The sequence below is a fragment of the Curcuma longa genome, chromosome 1 (assembly GCF_044706935.1).
Source record: "Curcuma longa cultivar G26 ecotype Majalengka, Jawa Barat chromosome 1, ITB_CL_G26_1.1, whole genome shotgun sequence".
NCBI classification, from domain to species: Eukaryota; Viridiplantae; Streptophyta; class Magnoliopsida; order Zingiberales; family Zingiberaceae; genus Curcuma; species Curcuma longa.
This window is the reverse complement of record NC_133861.1, coordinates 12,182,278-12,203,483: the sequence shown is the minus strand read 5'-3', so window position 1 is coordinate 12,203,483 and position 21,206 is coordinate 12,182,278. Positions and strand designations below refer to the sequence as shown.

Sequence of the window (21,206 nt, the reverse complement as noted above, 5' to 3'; positions counted from 1 at the left end):
TGTGCATTCGAGGGGAATTGATTTGAATGCCAGGCCAAAAAGTCTATAATTAGGAGTTCCAGGATGGCCTCATGTAGTTGTTGGATGGCCATAGTTCCAGCTGCTGCACTCGCATGGCTTCCTTAATGCGCTACGCGGTGATCACTCCCAGCAATTTATCGCAGGATGTTGCTTAATGGGGAAATGTATCCTTCGTGCTTGCGGTTGGTCGTGATAATTACTGAGGATCCCATGTCTTATTGACTATGGCTGGTTCGGTCTCACGAAGGATTTTTTTCTTCTTCGTCTTAGATAGAGGTGGATTTACCTTCGATTAAGAGAAACTCTGGTTTTAGAGATTTACAGTAATTTAGTGTCCCGAAGGCCTGGTTAAGAGCTCTTGTCTGTCTTCTGATCCTTCGATTTCGTTTTCAGAACCCTGATTCACAAGGTTACGAGGACATCGGATAAATGAAGCAGCTACTTGCTGCACCACTGACTAGTTAATTTTTTAGAATAATTTACGATTAGTGCTCTTAATCCAAGTGATTATTAGTCAATTGGTTGAAAGGTGATTCGATTAATGATAATTCTTGTTTTTCTGCATTCAAATTCTACCCCATGTCTTGGCAGAGAAGATACCAACGTCGCCAATCGCTACGCAAGTCTAACGATGTAATAGTCTTGTGCATGACATGGTAAACTGGAATGATGTTGGACGTCGTAGGCCGAGACTTGGAATTAAACTCGTTTGAACTTTGAAACTTAAACAAACAGGCGCGTGAAGGAGAGGTCGGGGTAAAACAGACGGCGGCACAGGGAGAAAACAAGGCTCGCCTGCAAACACTGTCTGCGTGATCAACAGATTTGATTGCATCTCCTTCAATTTCTCCATTATACTCGGATAGAGAAGAGATGAATGAGTTAAACGAATGAGTTAATTGGTGGCCCATCAGACAAGATTGCCAGCGGCAATTGCGCACAGGCACCGCCGGCCGGAAAGAGGGCGTGCAATATATCCTCGAAGGTTGCGAGCATGGCGGCGTGGTGGTCTCTCGAGTTTAGCGACAGGAAGCAGCGAAGCAGCTGCTCGAGCCTCTTGTGGGAGAGACGATCCGCTTTTCCACCACCGTATCCGCCATGGACCGCAGAATCAATTATTGGTGCGACATTTTGTTCCCTGTTTCAACAAAGACATGGCATTGAAATTGGCAAACTGCTGCTCACCTTCTGATTATAAGATTAGGCCGCGTAATCATCCAGTATCGTCCATATTTTTCATGGTTACAGCATGATCCTTACGTTCTGATAATAATGACTAATTGACCAAAGAATAAACCTTTTGAAAAAGGAAAGAGTTGCGAGTGAATCATATTATAATCTTCATCGTTCTAATTATATATCACAAAGCGTTGTAAGTTTACATGACAACTTAGATTGAGTGATCATGTAATCAATAAATTGCAAATGTTGCTCCGTGGAAGATGAACTCAATTGCTATTGTCGTAACTGAAAAAAGGGAAATAAACATGTCAGAAGTGAAAAAGAAATATTGTTTGACACTGAAAAAAAAAATGAATGTTATAATTCGCTTGAACCATAATGTATAATCAGAGTGAACTTTTTTTTACAAAACATAATGAAGGAGCAGGAACAAACAATTAGTTGAGTTGCAAGGCACAAGAACAGAGGAAGAGACCGATGTGGGTGGGCTCAACTCAATTGCTATTGTCGTAACTGAAAAAAGGAAATAAACAAGTTAGAAGTGAAGTCTTGTGTTTTTATTTTGTCCCTCGCTCCAGTCCATGTAAGAAAAAAAAGACAATTAAATCCACAAATGTATTCATAGATTTCCTTCCAGAGGTGTGATTCCATCCATCAGTATCGTAGTTGATGAAAGCAAACGTTCCTTAACGAGGAATTGTTCTCCCTCATCTGAAGACTGAATTCCTAGTCCTAATTTATGACAGCTATGGTGTTAAGCGACAAAACCATCGTCAGTTCTGAGATAGCATGTTGCAACAAGTGTTATGCTTTACAGAGATAGGCGAGATAAATCTTTACAAACCGCGGCGAGTTGTTATGCAAGGACTATTATTTTTTCATGAATCAGATATTCTAGAAGTTTGTGAATTCTCTGGTAATAGTGCATCATGAAAGATAAGAGTTTCGGCATAACGTAAATGTATTTCACAGTCGAATAAAATGAACATGAAACCGCCGAGTAGACGTTTAGATGAAGCAACGTTAGCATCCAAATCCGTAATTGACAAACAAAAATAATGACATCAGCCACTAGTTCATATCCATAGTAAAGTAGTCACTCTTCGAAACATCTGACTTGTAGTTTTCATTTGAAAAATAATGGCTCCCTAACACTTGATGGACTTTACGCCCTCAGCTTCATGACATTCCGCCGCTTGTGGCTGTTCTAATTATCTGAAACAAAGCTGCCAAACCAATTGAGGAACCAAGTACATACGCATATCTATATTAACAGTTAATTAGTTAAAGAAGCATTCCAGGCACTAGAACTCAATTGGATCTACAGAGAATTCTTAATGACCAGTAGCTCTGGGGTGAAGTAATAACAACGACAATAATACCTTGCTTGGGAAGTAAATGAGAACAACCAAAGAAACTAATAGATAAGGTTAGCAAGGCATACATGATCCGATGACTACAAAGACGAAGAACAACAGGGCCAACAGGATAGTCATTTCCTCTGTTCACTATTGTCTCTGGTACTGATCCCCTCTTGGATATATTCTTCTGGAGCTTCTGTATTTTTTGGTCTGCATATCGCCTTGAAGTGGTCTTCAAATGCAATCAATTATATAAGTATCATACATATGATTGTCAGTGCTACACTGCATAACTTCTAATGAATAAGGAAACTAAGACCACCAAATTAAGGATATGTTACTTGGGATGAAAATTCTGAGACCACTTACTATTGGTTACTATACAAACCAAAATTTTGTATATAATTTAAGACTTTAATAAGGGGTCCCTCACACCTTAATTTTGCATAAACTAGAGTTTTGAGGTCTTTCGACTACACTAGTAATCCACTATAGGTGTAACATCAGCATACGGAGGTAATCCTCAACCTCCATCAATGACTTCGTTTAAAGACTCTTCAACAAAAATGTTTTTCCTTTTTTGATGGAGATTTGCCTATTTTCCTTCGAAAGGATATGAGTACCTTGCTTATATCTTCAATAATATCCAGTGCATCATGAAGTTCATAGTGATCCCATTAATTAAACTTGCTGCATGTTTTTTTTTTTTGACAAAAACTAGATATTATTACTTCCCACCTAACATATTCAATAAGAAACCTCTCATACCTTAATTTTACATAAAGTGACCTTACAAAATGCAGATTTGCAAATACCCCTTTAGGTGAAAAACAATACAAATAGGCCACAAATTGAGTTGCAAATCAGCTTGCAATATGAGAGTATGACTGCTGGATGAAAAATAGATATTTGAATATCTTCCAACTTAAGATGATCATTTATGCTCTCAGAACTTGTTGTTACATAACTTGGAATTTTGATTCCATAAGTTGACAATAAATGTTGGTGTTTTCCACCAGGCATGTTGATATTTAAATCAACTTGCAGGATCAAATCACAAATCTTATGCAAAATTAAGGCATGATGAACTATTTCATCCTAATGGTCATCCTAGTTTGAAAGGAGCTTAAATATTTAATTTTTGTTTAGAAATTATGCTGCAAGCTAAACTGCAAATTAGCTTGCATTTAGGCTTTTGAAGGGAACTAATTGGATTATATCCCATCCCCCATGTACTACACAGCAAAACAAAAAAAAAAAGACTAATCCTTCTCTTCTTCTTTTTTCCCTTCCTATTTCTGTCCAAGTAAAACGCCATCATAAACAACTTTGAAGTAGTTACAATTCTCGAAATATTAAACTTACAGCCCACTTATGGAGTATTCATAAAAAACGATTTGAAGCTATTATTTGTTTCAATTCATTGCAGTGAACCATGAATCTTGCTATAATTGGAGCATGTACTCAGAGCTGGGCAGATGGGATGTGGTGAAGAGGGTAAAAGCTCTAATGCGCTAGAAAGGAACAAAGAAGAACCCCGGTTGTAGCTGGACCGAGACCAGTGCCAAAGTTTGCACTCCAGGCAGCGATTAGTTTCTTCCACAAACAACAGATGTTTACATGCCCCTGGAAGATATCAACTATTTAAAACCATCAACATGGAGGGAAATGAAGAAATCAATCAAATATTCTTATAAATTTGGTTTCAATCTTCATCACCAAACTAAGAAATTGAATGGAGAATATCCCATGTTCTAGAGCTAACATACTAGTGATTTTAGAGCCAACCTCATCAAATAGTGGTAGAAACACTTAAGATCTCAATAATAGCCACAGATATTCAGTCAATTTTTTTTCATTTTTCACAAAAAATGGGTGTTAAATTTAGTTTCCTTTTCAATAATGAGGTACTGTAACTAAAAGACAAGCAGTTATCTTCCTTATGTTACAACCTGTGTAAAATTCACTGAACAAGAAATCATGTACCTGATCGGGAAGTCAGTTTTGAATCACTGGTTAGATTTTGCGAAGTAAAATCTTCCTGAATGCTGTTGCAGCATCTATTTGGCAACAGCCACATCCTACAGAACAAAAGAATGTTGCCTCAACTTATGTGTTCCAATTACTGTAGCATGATATGCTATTAGTCCCGTAACTTATGCTGGACAGACTTGGGGCAGACATATTAGTCATCCACATTTTAGCTCCACCGTGCTGTTCTGCGATGTTGTATGCATATGATGAATACCCAACTTCCGTCGAGCATGAGTTTGTGAAACCCATTCCGATCGACTTCATTGTTCGAGACAATACTACAAGGCTAGAAAATGTAGAGAAGCTGTTTCCAACAAAAATGTCTGCTCGTGAGCAAACCTCATAGTCAATTGCAGACTGAATGAGGTAAGGATGCTTATCGTATACATCCTTAACTGCCAGGCTCTTTTTCTCAAAAGGAACAAAACCATCTTCCCATCCGCTTAGTATTGAATCGTCCTCTAGAAGGGCATCGGCAACTGCAAGGTAAACGACTATAGGCTGTTGTATAGCGGTAATGCGCGATACTCTTTCAATTATTTCTTCCTTGCTACTACATATCTGGTTGATGTTCAATCTCTGCTCTACTTTCTTACAATGAATCATCCAGTCTTTCTCGATCCTCATATGAACAGCCATGTATGGGATATGGTGATCTTGCCAGCCATCTAAACTTGCTTTCTTCTGCAGAGCATTAGAATTGTGGCTCACCTCTCTACCTACATCTTTAATCTTTGATATCACCTTAGCCACTTCCTTCTCTATCTCATCGACCACTACAAGACATTCAAATATCTTTGCATAATCCTTGGCTGCCCAATGGTCGTGCCAAAGGAAAGGATTTTTCCCAGAGATCCGAATAACTTCAATGTAATCAAATGACTCATTCCGGCATTGTGTCAACTGATTTAGATCCCTTTCCTTTGTCCACTTCCTACCACTACCTTTAAGGACCTCATATGGCTTGCTCTTGTTCACAAGATCAGAATAGCGTCCCACTCGCACAAATCCATTACATTGATCATTGAATTTTTCAAAATTGAATAACTTATCAAATGCCATAGGGTCGAGCAAATCAACCTCTTTGTAGAATAGAGACGCACTCAAACTAGGCATCAGAAGGGTTCTGTTTAAGAATCTCGCAGTTAAGCATGCCCTGGCCAGTGCAATTTTCTGATTGTTCAACCCCCAAATGATCTGAGGAACTTCCAGGAATTTGTCTCTCATGATCAAATTTTGCAGGTTAGATGCAGCAGTGATGCCTATCCAATTGGAGGCCCTCCATGTAAGCAAACTGGATCTGGGGAATGAAGATATGACGGTCCTAAGTACAAAGATAGAAAATACCAAAATGAAGCACCTGAAAACCAAAGACTTCATGCTACAGCTGCTTCACTTGAGCAACTCAATGTTTGCTGAATTCATCACTGGCCTTCTTCATTCTGTTCTTAGTGCAAAATGTTGCTTCTTGTTGTATCAACATGAATGACAAAATTTATCACCAGAATTTCTGCTCCCTATTAGTATTGTAGAACAAGCAAATCACAATGAGGACTAACGATGCAAAATGATCAACTGCTCATGATTAGACATCTAATCATTCATTCATGATTCTCTTATAATCATAGGATCTGCCAAATGCCTAGTGTCGATACTGCTGGCAACCACTGAAGTAGCTAAGATATAACAAGTTTCAAGCATCTGATGTAGGTAAGCCTGCCAAAGATTTAACAATTTTTCAGTAATTCTGAAAGTTAAATACAAAAAAATAAAGAAAAGAACATCATTTCATGTTTTTATCATAAAGTCAATGAAAGAACTACTAGCATGAAGAATCGGAAAACTTGAATAGCATTTTTGTAAGAATAAGAATCTCACTTCTGTAATAAATTCTTCAACCTCAAGTTCTTTTCAGTTGCTTAGATTAATTAAGACAGAACTCCCTCTCCTCCATCCTCCTGTTTTGGTATTTGTTTCTTTTTCCAAATAGATTGCCCCTGTTAAAGGCTTACTTTTCTTTTTTTTTCTTTTTTTTTGTTTCTCTGATTGAAATGAACTATCAATTGTTCCCCAAAAGAGGAAACCTCATTTACATCTTAAATCTGTTAGTGAAAAAATAGATGGAATTCATGAAACACCACTACTATCATCTCTTAGCATACTCGACTCTAAGATCAAACAGTATTGTTTCTAAGTTCTAACCACCATAAAATTTCACAAGGTACCATAAAACTTGAAGAAAAATCCATAATTTGACCATAAGTTTCCGAAGGGCTAGCCCATCCCAATTGGAATGTCCTCTTTTCTGTAACTTGCTAATAGCAGATTGAACCAATTTTAGCACAAAAAGGGGGAAAAAAAGAGTAAGAGACCTTCAGAAATACTCAACATGGTCAGTCTCTACACACTGGAACTTAATGGACAGCAACCTAGCAGACAATGATATTACAAATCTATGCATGTACCATGGTGCTCCGTTCACCCGTCCCAGAGGTATTTAGGGTACCGACTAATGCTATCATCTACATTACAGCCACAACAACCATTGGCAATTCTCATTGTTAAACAAACATCACAGATTTCAAAATAACACAAATGGGGGCCTAACCTAAAGGCCTTCTTAATTATCCAAACAAGAAAAAACATAGAATGATCTTTAAAAAAATTAAATGAAAGAGCGGAAGCGATTAATGATTTAATTAAACTCAAATCAAAGATGAATTACAAACCTAAGATATCCTAACTCAAAACTATAATGCAACATCCATGAAAATCGAGATTGAAATTAAAACCGAAAAGAGAGATACAAAATTGCGAGATCTCTCTCATCGACGCGATATGCATACCAATAGCTCAAACAAAAATTTACAGATCTACGCAAATTGGGAAAAACACTATTACAGATTTCGTCGAAAGAGAAGGAAGATGAACAGAAGGCGGGCACTTACCATCTTATGGCCGCGGCAAGGAGAGAAAAGTACGAATCGGCGAAAGGCGAACCTTGCGACGACTCTGAGGTGGAGGGTGGAGGGCGGAGGGTGGAGGGTGGAGGGTGGAGGGCGGAGGCGGAGGGCGGAGGGGAACTCTGCCCCCGATCGATTCTAGAAGCATCTGTGATAGATAAAAATAGAAACGACTAAAAATAGATTTAAAAATCATTACATTCTTGCCACGAAATCTTTATATGCGTGAAGGTATTAAGAACGAATATAATAAAATGTAAAATTATAAATTGGTTTTTAATGTCTCCTTAATATATACATTTTTTTAAGATGGAAGTTGGATTATTATTGTCAATATATTAAAAATAAATAAATTCCAATATTAGTAATTTAGCTTTCAACATCGTTTAATAATATATTTTTAAATTAAGGAAGTGGTTTAATTAAATCTAGCAAGTTCTTACGCATATGAAAGAAATAATTTTTTTAGGATTTTAATGTACGATCAAATATCTGAAACTGGCATTAAATGCATATTAACCAAAAGTAAATATTTTATACATGGAAAATTAAAACTTGCTTTGAAATGAAATGCTTCCTAATTTCCCTTTTTATTTTATGTCTTGGTGTCCCTGTTGTTTTAATTTTCAGGTCATCCCCGTATTCTTCTGATTTGTACATCAAAAAATTAATTAACTCGTAAAATTTTAATACCTAATAAATAAAAAAATTAGAATAAATATTTATTTTTTTTATTTATTTACATCCTGTATTTATTTAAAAAATGGTCAAATTAATGCTTGTTTTGGACGATCCAGTCCTTATTTCATTGATCAGGAAAGGGATTGAAAAACTAATATTGGTTGATGCTTCTCTTTTTGTTTCTACAAAATTATGTGAAAGTAAGATACAAGTGCTCGCACCATTAATGCTAACTTTTTTTACTTCTTCCGTCACCTTAGTGATCCCATGATTAGCTTTTGCATGTCCTCGCGCATGGATCAGATTGTTATTATTATTAGCTTTTGCATGGTAAACACTAACTTATCTTTTCTCGTCTCTCTCTGCATTTGTCAATTGGTACTTAACTGTTTAGCGTAGTAATTTATTCTGTACAACTTAATCAAATTAATTAAAAGTTCTTTTCCTTTCGCTATTTAAGAGATTAAGAGATGGAATACCCAAGCTTCTTTGATCATGATAGGTGGGATACAGTCTCCTGGTAATAATAACTAGTATGTACATCGCAGTGATCGCTCATTCTTTGCTCCTCTTACCTAACTAAACTGAAGAGAGAAATGAAGCTAAGAGAAGCATTGGACACTGTAAAACCTGGGAGTTGGAACATGCATGAGAGTTCAATGATTACAAGTGCAGAGTGGTGTCAACGTCCTGTTCGGTGCAAGTAACTGGGTGCCGTGAAGTGGCCTGGTTGGGCCACAAGTTTATTGACAGTGAGGTCTGCAGAGACTGCAAGTCTGTGTGATCGCCGCGGTTATCGAGCCAACAGGTTGGAGTTCCACGGAGAGGCCTTGATGGACGAACCAGTTCAGCATGGTTAAACCACATGGGCTGGACACACTGAGCATCTGGGCTCGACCTTTCGCTCTGAGACCATGCTCTCTGCTTCTCTCTTTCTTCTCTCATCGCTTTAACTCTCTGCAGCTGTCTGAACCTCTCCTGCAACAGAGCGATAGACGATTGCGACACAGTCTGGTGGTGGTTATTTTCCCTCCCCATGGGCTTAGTATTCAGTGTCCACAACAAAATTGGAGCAGGTTTATGGGATGGCAACACAGGGTGTTATTTATATAGCAGGTGGAAGTTGTCCTTTGCACCTATTCCATCTGATCTTGTGCTCTCTTATTGATATTGAATGGCGCACAGAGAATCCGTTGGAGGGATGCAAAGTCCAAGAAGGAAAGGGCTTGAGCGCTATTGAAGGAGTTAGTGTGGTGTGGTGGAGGGTAGCAGCAGCAAAGCCACTTTTCCGAGCTAGGGAGATAAAAGAATGGGAGAGCAGTCCGAGGACGCCTGGAAGTTAGCATTTGGAAGAGAGTTTACGGAGAATATAAAGTTATGTGATGGATTGTCCTTCTTATTCTGCTTTTGGTGAGCCTGAAAGAGAGACCTTCCACTTCACATATGTTTTTTTGCATCATCATATCAATTTGGCCCGACTCAGGAACAAACACATGATTCAAGTCAGTCGAAGCCATGAGTAAAGGACTGGACCCTTGTTGAAAAGGCAGCAAAACGTTGCTTTTGTGCATCAGATTCTTTGTTGTACATGCTTAGCTCTGGGAATCTGAAGTCATCATAGCAGATCATTCAATGATAAAAGTTGCAACTGATGCCATGAAAGATTGATCACTGGCGACGAACTGGGCCACTGTCGACGACTACACGCGAATGGTCGTTAGTCTGTTTGATTCTGATTCGAGCCCCCGCAGGGTTCCGCTGTTCGACTCGATGGGGCTCACAAAATGCAGCACCAAATTCTGATGAACTCAGCAATTTAGTTTCTAAGCGGAAGAGCTTATGCTAACGAAGCCCGATGTGGTTGGAGTAGTGTGGGTGCAATCATACTTGCTGTTTTTTAGTTAGTTTGTTTGTTTGTTAAAAAAAATAAAAAAATCCTGTGCGTTGCTAGATGCACCGTGGTCTAATCAGTAAGGGGGACAAAATTAGAGTTTGGAAGGGAATAATTATTGGGGTCGATGAGTTCTTTTTGGTGGGGTAGAAGGCATGCATGGTTTCAGAGTACCGTTTGCTCTCTCGGGCATACCGCGCTCTCTTTGTCCGGATTTGTTTGGAAGGGGCTGCATGGCGGTGAGCTATAGGAAACGGCCACTGATGCTGCTATATATCGATGTCATTCTCTTGTCGTTAAACTCCCTCCCTCTCGTCCGGTGTCGCCACCTGGTTTGCATGCTCTCCTTTTTTTGAATGGTCCGGCTTCCATCGTGGCAAGGGTCCCCCAGGTATCAGCTCAGATCATCTTAAGAATTGTACTTAGACAAGCTAATTAATATATAAGCTAGTTGATCATTTTATAAGGAGGAAAAATAAACTGATTGGAACAATGCATCTTCATAGTGGCAGCACGATCGATAAAAAACCCGACTAAAAGGATGTCATGGTTAACTGTCTCTAGCATGCAGTCGAGTGAATCAAGTTGGTTTTCCCATTGCAAAAGCCTAGCTGATAATTATTTCTACGATCCTCCAGTTTCATATACGGCCTTGAGATAAGTCGCTCAACCAAGGTTGGCCTCAAATAGATCTTCTTGACGGTCAAAAACTCCACATCAGTTGAAATTTTAATTTGAATCAATAATGAATACCACATTTCGTATGTTATTAACATACTTATTAGCAGAAGCAGTGGTATCAGGTCACAGCTTTCTAAAAAGGCTGGTCATGTCATCGACGAATTAAGGCACCATACAAGAGGTTGAACATGCCAATCCATAATTCAATAAAGTACCATTGTTTTATATCCATCAATGATTGTATATATGGACCCAAAAATAGAAAAATAAAACATCAAGTCAACTTGAACAGCTACCATACCATCGTAATGTGGTCCATTTCATTGAAATTAACTGAAATCGTAACACTATTAGTTTTTTTTTTTTAATTTAAGTATTTATTTTTAAGATTCAATTAATTTTGGAGAAGGATGATCTGACTTCATAAATCAACTATCAAATAAATTTGAAAAGTATAGATAGATCTTGACATGACATCTAAAGTCACCAATGATTTGAATTCTACAAGCAAAAATACCCAATATGAAATTTAAATTCACATTATATAAGAATCAATTTTATCTTTTAGTGATACTCAGAATTGTTGTGCAAAAGTTGTGCTTTATCTTAGTGGATATAGTGCAGTGAAAGCAACACATCAGAAATATCTCTTTAAACTACATTTAATTGAGACTTCTTCAGTTTGTGTGAAGATTATTTAACCAATACAGCGGAAAACTGTGTATACCATAGACAAGAAGATCACAAGGATAATTAAGCACGCACAACTCCACGACTAAAACTCATCAGTACCCCTCGAATGAGAGATCACTTATTATATATGCTGCCATTTCCCAGGAACGAGGAGGGACGCAAAACAAAGGGAAGGCGAACAGAACTCCATTTGAAGGCTCCAACTTCAAGGAGACGATTGTCTATTCTGCTGAGCCGTCCTGACAAACACCATTGACAGACATGACGGGTCCACCATGGCGTGCGGACTTCTTGTTCCCCTTTCAGGCAAGCCACTGCATACGATAAGCAGTTAAGCATATGCCATCGGGTAGCCACATTCATGAGGATTACACAAGTTTAGGCAGGGTGGGTCGCAGCTCCACCGCTTAGGCAATTATATAAGTGGGTCAAAAGTTAAATGGTAAAGCCTTCAAGAATGAATAAATATATTTTTTCTTCCAGAGCAAAAGTGAGTCTTATTCATCAATTATATATTAAGAAGGGCAAAAATGAAAGGAGAGTTTTTTTTTATCATTAAGATGGCATCAGTCTTTTATTTTTTATTATTAAAAAGTCATCATATTCTACCGATTATAAAATGACACAATTATCGTCAAATACACTACCGATTGATTAACTATAAATTAAACAGGATAAGTCCATATACAATAATATTATAATAGTTACTAAATTGTAGTTGCTACCGTAGTTTTAGCAACTACAGTTCATAGCTACGGATTTATCCTGTTTATATAACTGACCAATCGATTCAGTATTTAATATGTGGTGTGGCAAAAGGTAATAATGTCAAACAGTATATTTGAAAACAACCGTATCATTTTATAAGAGCGGTGGAATCATGTGCTCTTCTAATAAGAAAAATAAAAGAAGAGCCTTCATGTGATAATTTAGAAAAAAAAAATTGATCTTTTGTTTTATACCTTATGAAGAATCCATCTGCATTCATCAATCAAAATCATCAAGAACTTAAAATATATAACTTGTATAATTACGAGCAAAATCATTTAGAATTTGTTAAACATATTTTTAGACTGTTAAAACTTGAGCACAAATCGACTATTTTTAGTATTGAGCCATAAGTGGATTTTGCGCGCACAAAAAAAAGTTTTCTCCCTTCTTTTCAAAAGTTCACAACTCTCCTCCAATCTATCCATATCACATAGCTCATTTATAAGATTCTTATACATTAAAATTGTACCTTTGTGTCATATAGGGAAAGTATGAGTACCTTTATATTGTCCCCGGGGCATAGGTGAGTTGGTTACGACGCAGCATACTTTTAATAAGCCGGACAATGTACCAACTGCACTTTCTCGATTTACCTCCTCACAGATGGTCGTGGGGCCGACCGGAAGAGTACCTTTATATTGTAACTGCGCGCTCTTTTAATATCAAAGGAGGGATCTTGGTGTATGTACATGGATATATGAGGTATCATTTTTCCATTTACTTAATCAAATTAGTGAATCAGTTGTGTTCACTAATTAAATTAGATTTGAAGTGTGAGTATTATCAAATTCTCATTAGGCTAGGGGATGAATGGAAGATAGTTTTTAGACTAGGGAGGAACTATATGAGAACGCGCCCTTTCGAATTCTTATTGCTTCGAAATCTATTCAAAATCTCCTGCTCGTCTTTCTATCGATTTATTTCAGTTTCAAAAACGTATATATCAAGGAGGCCAAATCTTAATGGACGGTGCTTGCAGTGCCCTGTACGACGCTCTTCGCGTCCTCGAGAGGCCGAATAAGTACAAGGAAAGGATTTGAGGCCTGAGGTCGGCCACGTCGGGTGCGGAATTCGGTTGCAGATGGAAAGGTGCCGTTGATAGGAGAGCTATAGAACGTCGGCGTCGTAGGGGAGAGTGAGTGGTTTTCATGCTATTGCCAAGGCTCAAGTAGTCGAGTTGGTGAAGAATAAATAAATGGATCGAAAATGAAATATGGGAAATGAAGGGTCCGAGTAATAAGTAGGATGATATATAATGTGAAAATATATGCAGGATAGTGGTCGATGGACAAGCTACAATACAAAGCTTCTGCATAGACAGGCGACTATGTGGTACTATTCTGAAAAATATGAAGCGATGAAAAAGGTAGAATTCTCTAAACTTAGTGACAAGTTTAAAGATCACATAACGCAAACGTTACTTGATTGTATTATTTGGAGATGGAACACAAATGATACAAATTTCCTCATCCATGGCCTGGCGACTCAAATTTACTCCACAAGCCTATCAAGTTGCTCTGCTCCTAAAAAAGTTAAGTGTGTGTATTTGCTTTAGTGACAGATTGAATTCACATTTATATAAATCTACAAAAGAAGGGTTGAAAGGTTGAAAAATGGTAGTTGCAAAAGTCATATACCAACAAGCAGAGAAGGTTAATTTGCTAGAGTGTTGGAGCCCTGAATTGTCCTTTATAAAGATTATTGATTAGTAGTTTTGTTATTGACCACAGAAATTAAGGTATCAAATATTTTTATACTGGACAGACAATGACTTAATGGATAGAGATTCCCCTCTCATATCTTTACAATTAAACTTTTATGTAAAGATAGTTAATATTAACCTGTTTCGGAAAGTAAACAGACACACATGTAACTCTTACGACATGAGTTCTGTCCAAATAAGCTTATAAGCTTGGATGATTAAGCTGTAATTAATTAAATATGTGAAAAGTATAAATACAAAATTATAATTTATAATTTACTAATGATATATTATTGAATAAATTATGTTTGTTTAAGGATTTTGTATAACCTTCTTCGTATGGAGTTTTCCCATAAATATGATTTAGTTACTTCCGTAGAATTTGCTCTCAACATTATTATTATTTTATTTATTTGGAAAAAGAAGAGAAAGAAACAGGGGGAGGATAAACATTGGAATAGATGCAATCCAAGTAATTGAAATAATAATAATAATAATAATAATAATAATAATAATAATAATAATAATAATAATAATAATAAATATATGATATTTTATTTTGTGAGGTTTTCGCTGAGAGATGACCACAAGCTTGGCGCTGCTCGGTACGGCCGCATGCCGCGAGGAATATCCTAATCCGTTCTAAGATAAGACGATCGAGAAGCCGCCTCTGGAGATGGCGATGATCTGCTTCCCTACCAGACTCTCGCCTTTCTCCTCCTCCTCCTCCTCCTCCTCCTCGCTTCCCGTCTCGTTCGCATCCCTCTCGACGCGCCGGCGTAGCCCTCGTCGTTTTCTCCTCGCATTCGAACCCCCGCATCCTTAAATCTAGCCGCCGTTCGCGGACCGGCCGCAGGACTCCCTCCTATGACGATGAGGAAGGGGAGAATGAGGATAGCGAGGAAGTGGAACCATCGCCGGACAGTGTAAGTACTTTAGGAACTAGGTCTTTTACCTGCCCCTTGGTGCAAAAGCTAGTTTTTAATTTATTCTTTTACTAGCAGTTCGTTTTGGGAAGTCATGTGTAAGCGAATAGCCTGGCAAAGCTCGCATAATAGTGTTGTGCTCAATTGAATCTCTTTTTGAAATGATCTTTTAATATGGTTCTCTCTGTGGGCTCGGAGGAGTCTGTGGATGTGCGGCGTTGTAGATTGTGACTTTGCATATTGGCTAGCTTTGCATACATCTTAGCTGTCATGTAGTTTTTGCTCTATGTCGTTAGGCGTTAATCCAATAATTAGTAGTGAGACGAACAGGGAAGTAGAATAAGCAGGCAACGCTGAAGAAATCTAGAGCACATCATTTATAATAGTTTAAATTTCACTAAGGTAATACCAAATTGTTAAAGATAGTTTTTGTGGCTCCTTTACACGTCCCCAATTAAACAAGATTTCTACAGGGAAGTCTGAAACAGTTATCTAAATTTCAGTATGGAAAATATTGAGAAGTTTATTCTCTAAATTGTGGCATCTTTTTGAGAAAATGAGAAAAAGTGCTACCGGTTTCTTCTTGCTACAAAAAGTTCAAGAATTCCAGCAATCAAACATGCCTTGGGCTTCCTAAAGATGTGAGATATACTGGAATCATTTTTCTCATAATATCCACTGACCTCTTGGGAATGATCTGGAAGCCCAAAATAGTATACCCCCTTGATATGAGTATAGACTGAAGCACCGTGATAGATTTCCTCGAGTTTCATTAATGGCATACTAGAGAGCTTGCTTCGTTGTAAATTGTCTAACTGATGAGGACATTTTTCCACATTGAATCATACCACTGAGCTTGTTAAGGTTATCGTTGGAAGCTCCACTTTAGGAGTGGGGTTCTTGTTGGGCCTCATAGGGCATTGAAGTTCCCTATCCTTGTCAATGTGGTACTAAGTCTCTCCTCTCTGCCCAACGAGGAGCTGGAAGTGTGTCACAATTTGATGATTTCACCTTTTGGCACATTCCTCAAACTGTTGGCCTGTCATAGCATTATCCAACTTAGTTCCTAATGATTTTGCCCTTCCAAAAGGCGTCTCTTAAGTGTTTGGATCTCTTTGAGCTTTGTTAGGTATTTGAACTCCTTATTGCAATGTAGGATTAATACCTCCTCATTGCTGTTAGTGCCTTTTCTTGAAATAACTATGATATAGCAATTTTGCAGCTGCTCTTTGCTGGTAAATCATATTAATTTAACCATTCTATACTTATTTGCTTGACTCATTGATGGAAAGTTTAGTCAGGACACAGTCTGATTTATTTTAGCCCCTACCAAGGAAGGATCTGATCCTCCGTATATAATTATCACAAAAGAATTCTTGTGTCAATTTCTTTTTTGTCGCAATCTTATCTTCTTAATTTCTTATTCATTACTGAATGAATGTTCAATAAGTAAACAAATTTGTTCTGTGTTCGATTGATGCTTTTTTTTTTTTTTGACAAATTCTGTAAAATTTGGTATTTGAACTATGCTCAACAATCTCCTCACAGGAAAAAAAACAACAATTTAGTTGAGTCCCAAGTGTTTATAACAATAGATTTTCCTTTTTGCATGCATGTTTAATATGTAGATTGATCTCCTGTTTAAACAACTACCCTGTGTTGAGCTCATGTCCTACTATGTCATCCTGATGGAAATTAGTAGACCTTAGACATCTACCTGCATGCACTTACAAGAACCAAATTAACAGTATTAATGAGACTCATTAATAAAGTCAACATATGCTGGTGCTCCAAGTACTAGGCTGCATCTCTATCACTGGAAGAATACTTTTCCTTGATAATCAGTGGGATAGAGTGCTTCTTATGGAGCTTCAAATTTCAAGTTGGTATAGGTGTGGATTTTGGATAGTGTAACTTTATTTTGGTTGGTGTGACATATCCTGCTTTTATTTCAATGCATTTATTTTGTTCTAATCTTCAATTTTATCAGGATGATCTTTCAGATGTTGGCAATCAATTTAACTTTCAATTGACCAAGCAAAGTGAAAAAACAGGTAACTGCAAGAATACATAGAAAACTAACAAGAAAATTTAGTCTATTCTTAGTGTTATTGGTTGTGCAGGACGCCTGAAAGTACTGAGAAAAAGACAGGAAAATGGATCACTAAAAACTGGACAATCATTGAGAATTTTTGATGGTTCAGTGAAGGATGATGTTAAACCCATCTCGAAGAAAACCAATATGACAATTAGTCACCCCATTTTAAACAAATCTTCCAAAGAGCTTGTTGATTTGGAAAGAAATGTAAAGGTATGAATTCTGTCAAATTAATGTTTAATTAATCATCACCATAATCCCTGATTCTGTGAACTTATTCTTGCTTAATTTTAAATCAACAAAAGGGTCTAATGACTATCCATCTTTTGCAGAAGAAGAATGATAGCTTTACTGAAAACATATATCATAAACTTGCTGAAGATTTTGGTTTTGATGAGAAATGGTTTCCCCTAATTGAATATTTGAACACTTTTGGATTAAAAGAATCTGATTTTATTTGCATCTACGAGAGACATATGCCTTGCCTTCAGATAAGTTTGTCTTCTGCTCAAGAAAGATTGGAGTTCTTGATGAGTGTTGGTGTGAAACATAGAGATATCAGAAGGATACTCATCAGACAGCCTCAAATCTTGGAGTACACTGTTGAAAACAATCTTAAGTCACATGTTGCATTCTTGGTCAATATAGGGGTTCCTCATTCTCGTGTGGGGCAGATTATTACTTCAGCCCCATCTTTGTTCTCTTATAGTGTTGAGCATTCCTTAAAGCCAACAGTCAGGTATTTAATTGAAGAGGTTGGAATCAAGACAACTGATATTGGCAAAGTGGTGCAGTTAAGTCCCCAGATTCTTGTCCAACGGATTGATAGCACTTGGACATTGCGCTTCAATTTTTTGTCAAAAGAATTAGGAGCACCTAAAGATAGCATAGTCAAGATGGTCACCAAACACCCACAACTTCTCCATTACAGTGTTGAAGATGGCATATTGCCTAGAATAAACTTTCTAAGGAGCATTGGCATGTGTAATTCTGATATATTGAAAGTGTTGACAAGCCTTACACAGGTTAACAAGAACAGTTTAGTTTGTTTTTTGTGGACTGTCGTATGTTGCCTTTATTCACTTATCTATCTTCCTTTTCAGGTATTATCTTTGTCATTAGAAGGGAACCTGAAACCCAAGTATTTATATCTAGTTAATGAACTCCAGAACGAAGTCAAATCCTTGACAAAATATCCCATGTACTTGAGCTTGTCTCTGGACCAGAGGATTCGACCTCGCCACAGATTCTTAGTTTCTTTGAAAAAGGCTCCAAAAGGTCCATTTCCTTTGAGTTCATTGGTCCCTACCGACGAATGCTTTTGTCAACAGTGGGCTGGAACTAGCTTGGAGAAGTATTTGGCATTTAGACAGGGTTTACAAATGACCAACTTTGCTAAGAAATATGAAAGAAAAGGTCTCTAACTTACTGAACCTTAAGGATAAGTATGACGACGATTTTGCAATATACCTAGCAAATGTCTGATGAGCTTTCTGAAAACGAGTTTTGTTGAAGCTAAGCTATGCAGACAGGACCTGTTTTCTCGTAAGTTGAAGTTTCAGTCTTGATCTCTTTTTTCTTCCTTTTTTCCCCTAAAGTTATTTCTTAGTTTAATTTTGAAAAGGCAATCTCTCTGCAGAAGTTGATCCCCAATTTAAATTTTGCCTACAATCAGCTTGAATTGAGCATTTTTGGTAGCTCACTAACATCACGTGACAGTGTACTTTGTGTATAAGAAGGTAATTAACTAGTTCATGCAGCAAAAATGATTTTAACTTGCAGAGGTTATTGAAATTTGTAAAGCATGTTGTTATTTTTTATTCCACCATCAGCCAAATAGGTTCTGTTGCTTTTGTACGGTGATCCTGATATTTTTTACTTTTCATCTCTTTCAGGCTTATCAGATCCACTACTTAACACCCCTCTGCCTTTGAGAGTGCACCCTACTTCTGGTCGTGACAAGTCATTTTCGAAAGTTATAATCAGGCGTCTGACATTTTGATTTTTATGTTGGTGGATTATGTATTTCTGCAGTGAATGACCAACCTTGTAACATTTGGCAATTTGATGCTTAGTCTGTATAACAACGGTAAGTCTCTCAACGAGATCCTGTTGGTGCGTGTCAAAAAAACTAAAGTAGACTAACTTGAGTTTACATTATATAATAATCCAACTGGACAATACGTTGTCAGTACTAAGTTCAAGATTTCTTAGAATATTCTATAAGCATGTTTTTTCTTTGATGTTATTTAGCAGGTTATGTTCTATATGCTTAATGCACCTGCAGTCTGCAGATAGATAACAAGCTTCATCCAACGGATATTATAGCTGTAAATATAATTTATGAATAGATGGGATTTAGTAGTCCGTGAACAATTGCAGCAACATGATGAAAAGTTATTGAATTATCTGTACATTTTATTTCTTGAAATTGCCCATTCTTGGCGTTAATAAAATGGATTAAGGTTTAAATTAACGTATAAGTTAATAACATATGCATTAAAATCAAGTTGTCTCAGAATTTTAAAATGACCAACGAAGCGAACATAATTTGAGAAATCACTCAATGCAAACAGTACAAAGTCGCTATGTTGAACTCCTTAAATTCACCGTATCAATTTGAATTTTGTTAAGTTTTATTACTCAATGCACTTTTTGTCTATCAGCATAAATCTCTTGCATTTGCTGATTAAAACTCTTAGTTAGTTGACTCAAATAAATAAGAAATAATAGGTAAAGAAATCAAATTAACAGATAGACGAACTTAAAACTCATAGTGATATAAGACTTTGAATTGATTATTGATAATAAATGGTGAAATCGTCAAAATGACGCTCTTTCAGAGCAATTTTATAGTTCTTGGAAGAGAATAAATCAGCACGAGTGATAAGAAAGGGAGGTAGAGGGTCCTAGGCGAATTAACTGTTTAAAACCATCGGTTCGATAATTTAAACAATTTGATTCTTAACTTTAACCTTCAATAGTAACCTTCAATAGTTATGATTCATGATTTGAAACCATCAATTATGATTTGATTCACAATAGTTCAACATTATTATTGCTATTTTATTTTTTTAATATTTAAAATTTATAAATGTGAAAATTTTAAAATTAAAAAAATTATGAACTTATTTAAATTTTCTATCTATCCCCTTCATATATGAGAGAATTAAAACCTTTTTTAATTCGTATTAAAATAATATAAAAATCTTATATGAAATTCTAATTATATATAAGTACTATATTGTACTAAATATATTTTGAAGCAAGGCCTTTGATTGTTGAATAGAAATTTAATCTATAGAATTTTAAAATTATAGAATTTTTAGCCGAGCTAAAACTTAGCTTTTCGAATTTTTGAGAAATCGGATAAGCATAATTTAAAATTAAAAAGGAAAATATGTATTATAAACTATTATCGCATTTCACTATAAAATCCACATCAATTACTAAACGAAAGCGTACAATTGTGTAACAACTGGTGTTGAGAAAATAATTGCAATGAATCGAACATTTAAAGAAAACTTAAATAAAAATAAAGTACTGAATAAACTTTGTGAAATTCCTTCATAAATTTATTTATTAATTGATTATGATCGACAAAGTATTTAATGATTGAAAAATAGTTTTAAAAACTTGTTCAATCTATAGTTGATGAGTGAAGTCTCAGTTCACTCAAATCATTGTTCTATAAACAAACACAACAGACCAAAACCGGTGAAAAACAGCGATTGAATTCCACACAGCAAACCAAATCCAAGTGATTAGATCAGAAGCCTAGCACTGTGCGTTCCTCATGGACAGGAAATCGGAAAGTGGAGCAGTCACAGCAATCAGAAGCCGAAAGGGACTCTTCCGATGCAATGTAATCCTCCACTGCCATCCATGCAATCCACCGCCACCTAAAGCAGACAACGAACCTAATCTCATAATCGTAATTGAGCGGCCGTCGTTGTTTATTTTAGCTAAATGCGATCCAGTGAGGTGAGTCGTCGTGGCCCCAAGCCAAGAGGATCATCATGGGGCCAGCAATGGTGACAAGGCTCATACCTCAATGCGCCAGCTTGAGGATGGGCGGCCCTACCAGACAATGCTAACTGAAATTCTGAAAATTAGATCCGTCCTATCACGATGTAGCAGTATCTGTGCAGGATAAAAGGGGACCAAATCCAACAGGATTTTCCTTGTGCAATAATGGCATA

At 36.9% G+C, this 21,206-nt stretch overlaps 2 protein-coding genes across 2 annotated transcripts; one reads left to right on the top strand and one right to left on the bottom strand.

Moving 5' to 3' along the window:
- Window positions 1–3,884: 3,884 nt before the first annotated feature.
- Window positions 3,885–7,626, bottom strand: LOC141813075 (O-fucosyltransferase 23-like). Its single transcript, XM_074700975.1, has 3 exons — window positions 7,547–7,626; window positions 4,551–6,314; window positions 3,885–4,190 (listed from the first exon to the last, which is right to left on the bottom strand). Exon 2 carries the CDS (start codon window positions 5,976–5,978, stop codon window positions 4,674–4,676), a length of 1,305 nt encoding a protein of 434 aa, XP_074557076.1. The 5' UTR covers window positions 5,979–6,314; window positions 7,547–7,626; the 3' UTR covers window positions 3,885–4,190; window positions 4,551–4,673.
- Window positions 7,627–14,594: 6,968 nt separating this feature from the next.
- LOC141839293 (transcription termination factor MTERF9, chloroplastic) lies at window positions 14,595–19,202 on the top strand. The gene is given in 8 exon segments (XM_074727013.1): window positions 14,595–14,719; window positions 14,721–14,906; window positions 16,897–16,960; window positions 17,030–17,217; window positions 17,337–18,029; window positions 18,108–18,549; window positions 18,644–18,743; window positions 18,900–19,202. Coding segments are annotated over 6 exon segments (1,515 nt in total). The 5' UTR covers window positions 14,595–14,656; the 3' UTR covers window positions 18,429–18,549; window positions 18,644–18,743; window positions 18,900–19,202.
- Window positions 19,203–21,206: the final 2,004 nt, after the last annotated feature.

What these genes read in the sequence shown, in the direction of transcription:
- LOC141813075 (XM_074700975.1), bottom strand. Translation starts at nt 5,978, where the DNA reads ATGAAGTCTTTGGTTTTCAGGTGCTTCATTTTGGTATTTTCTATCTTT.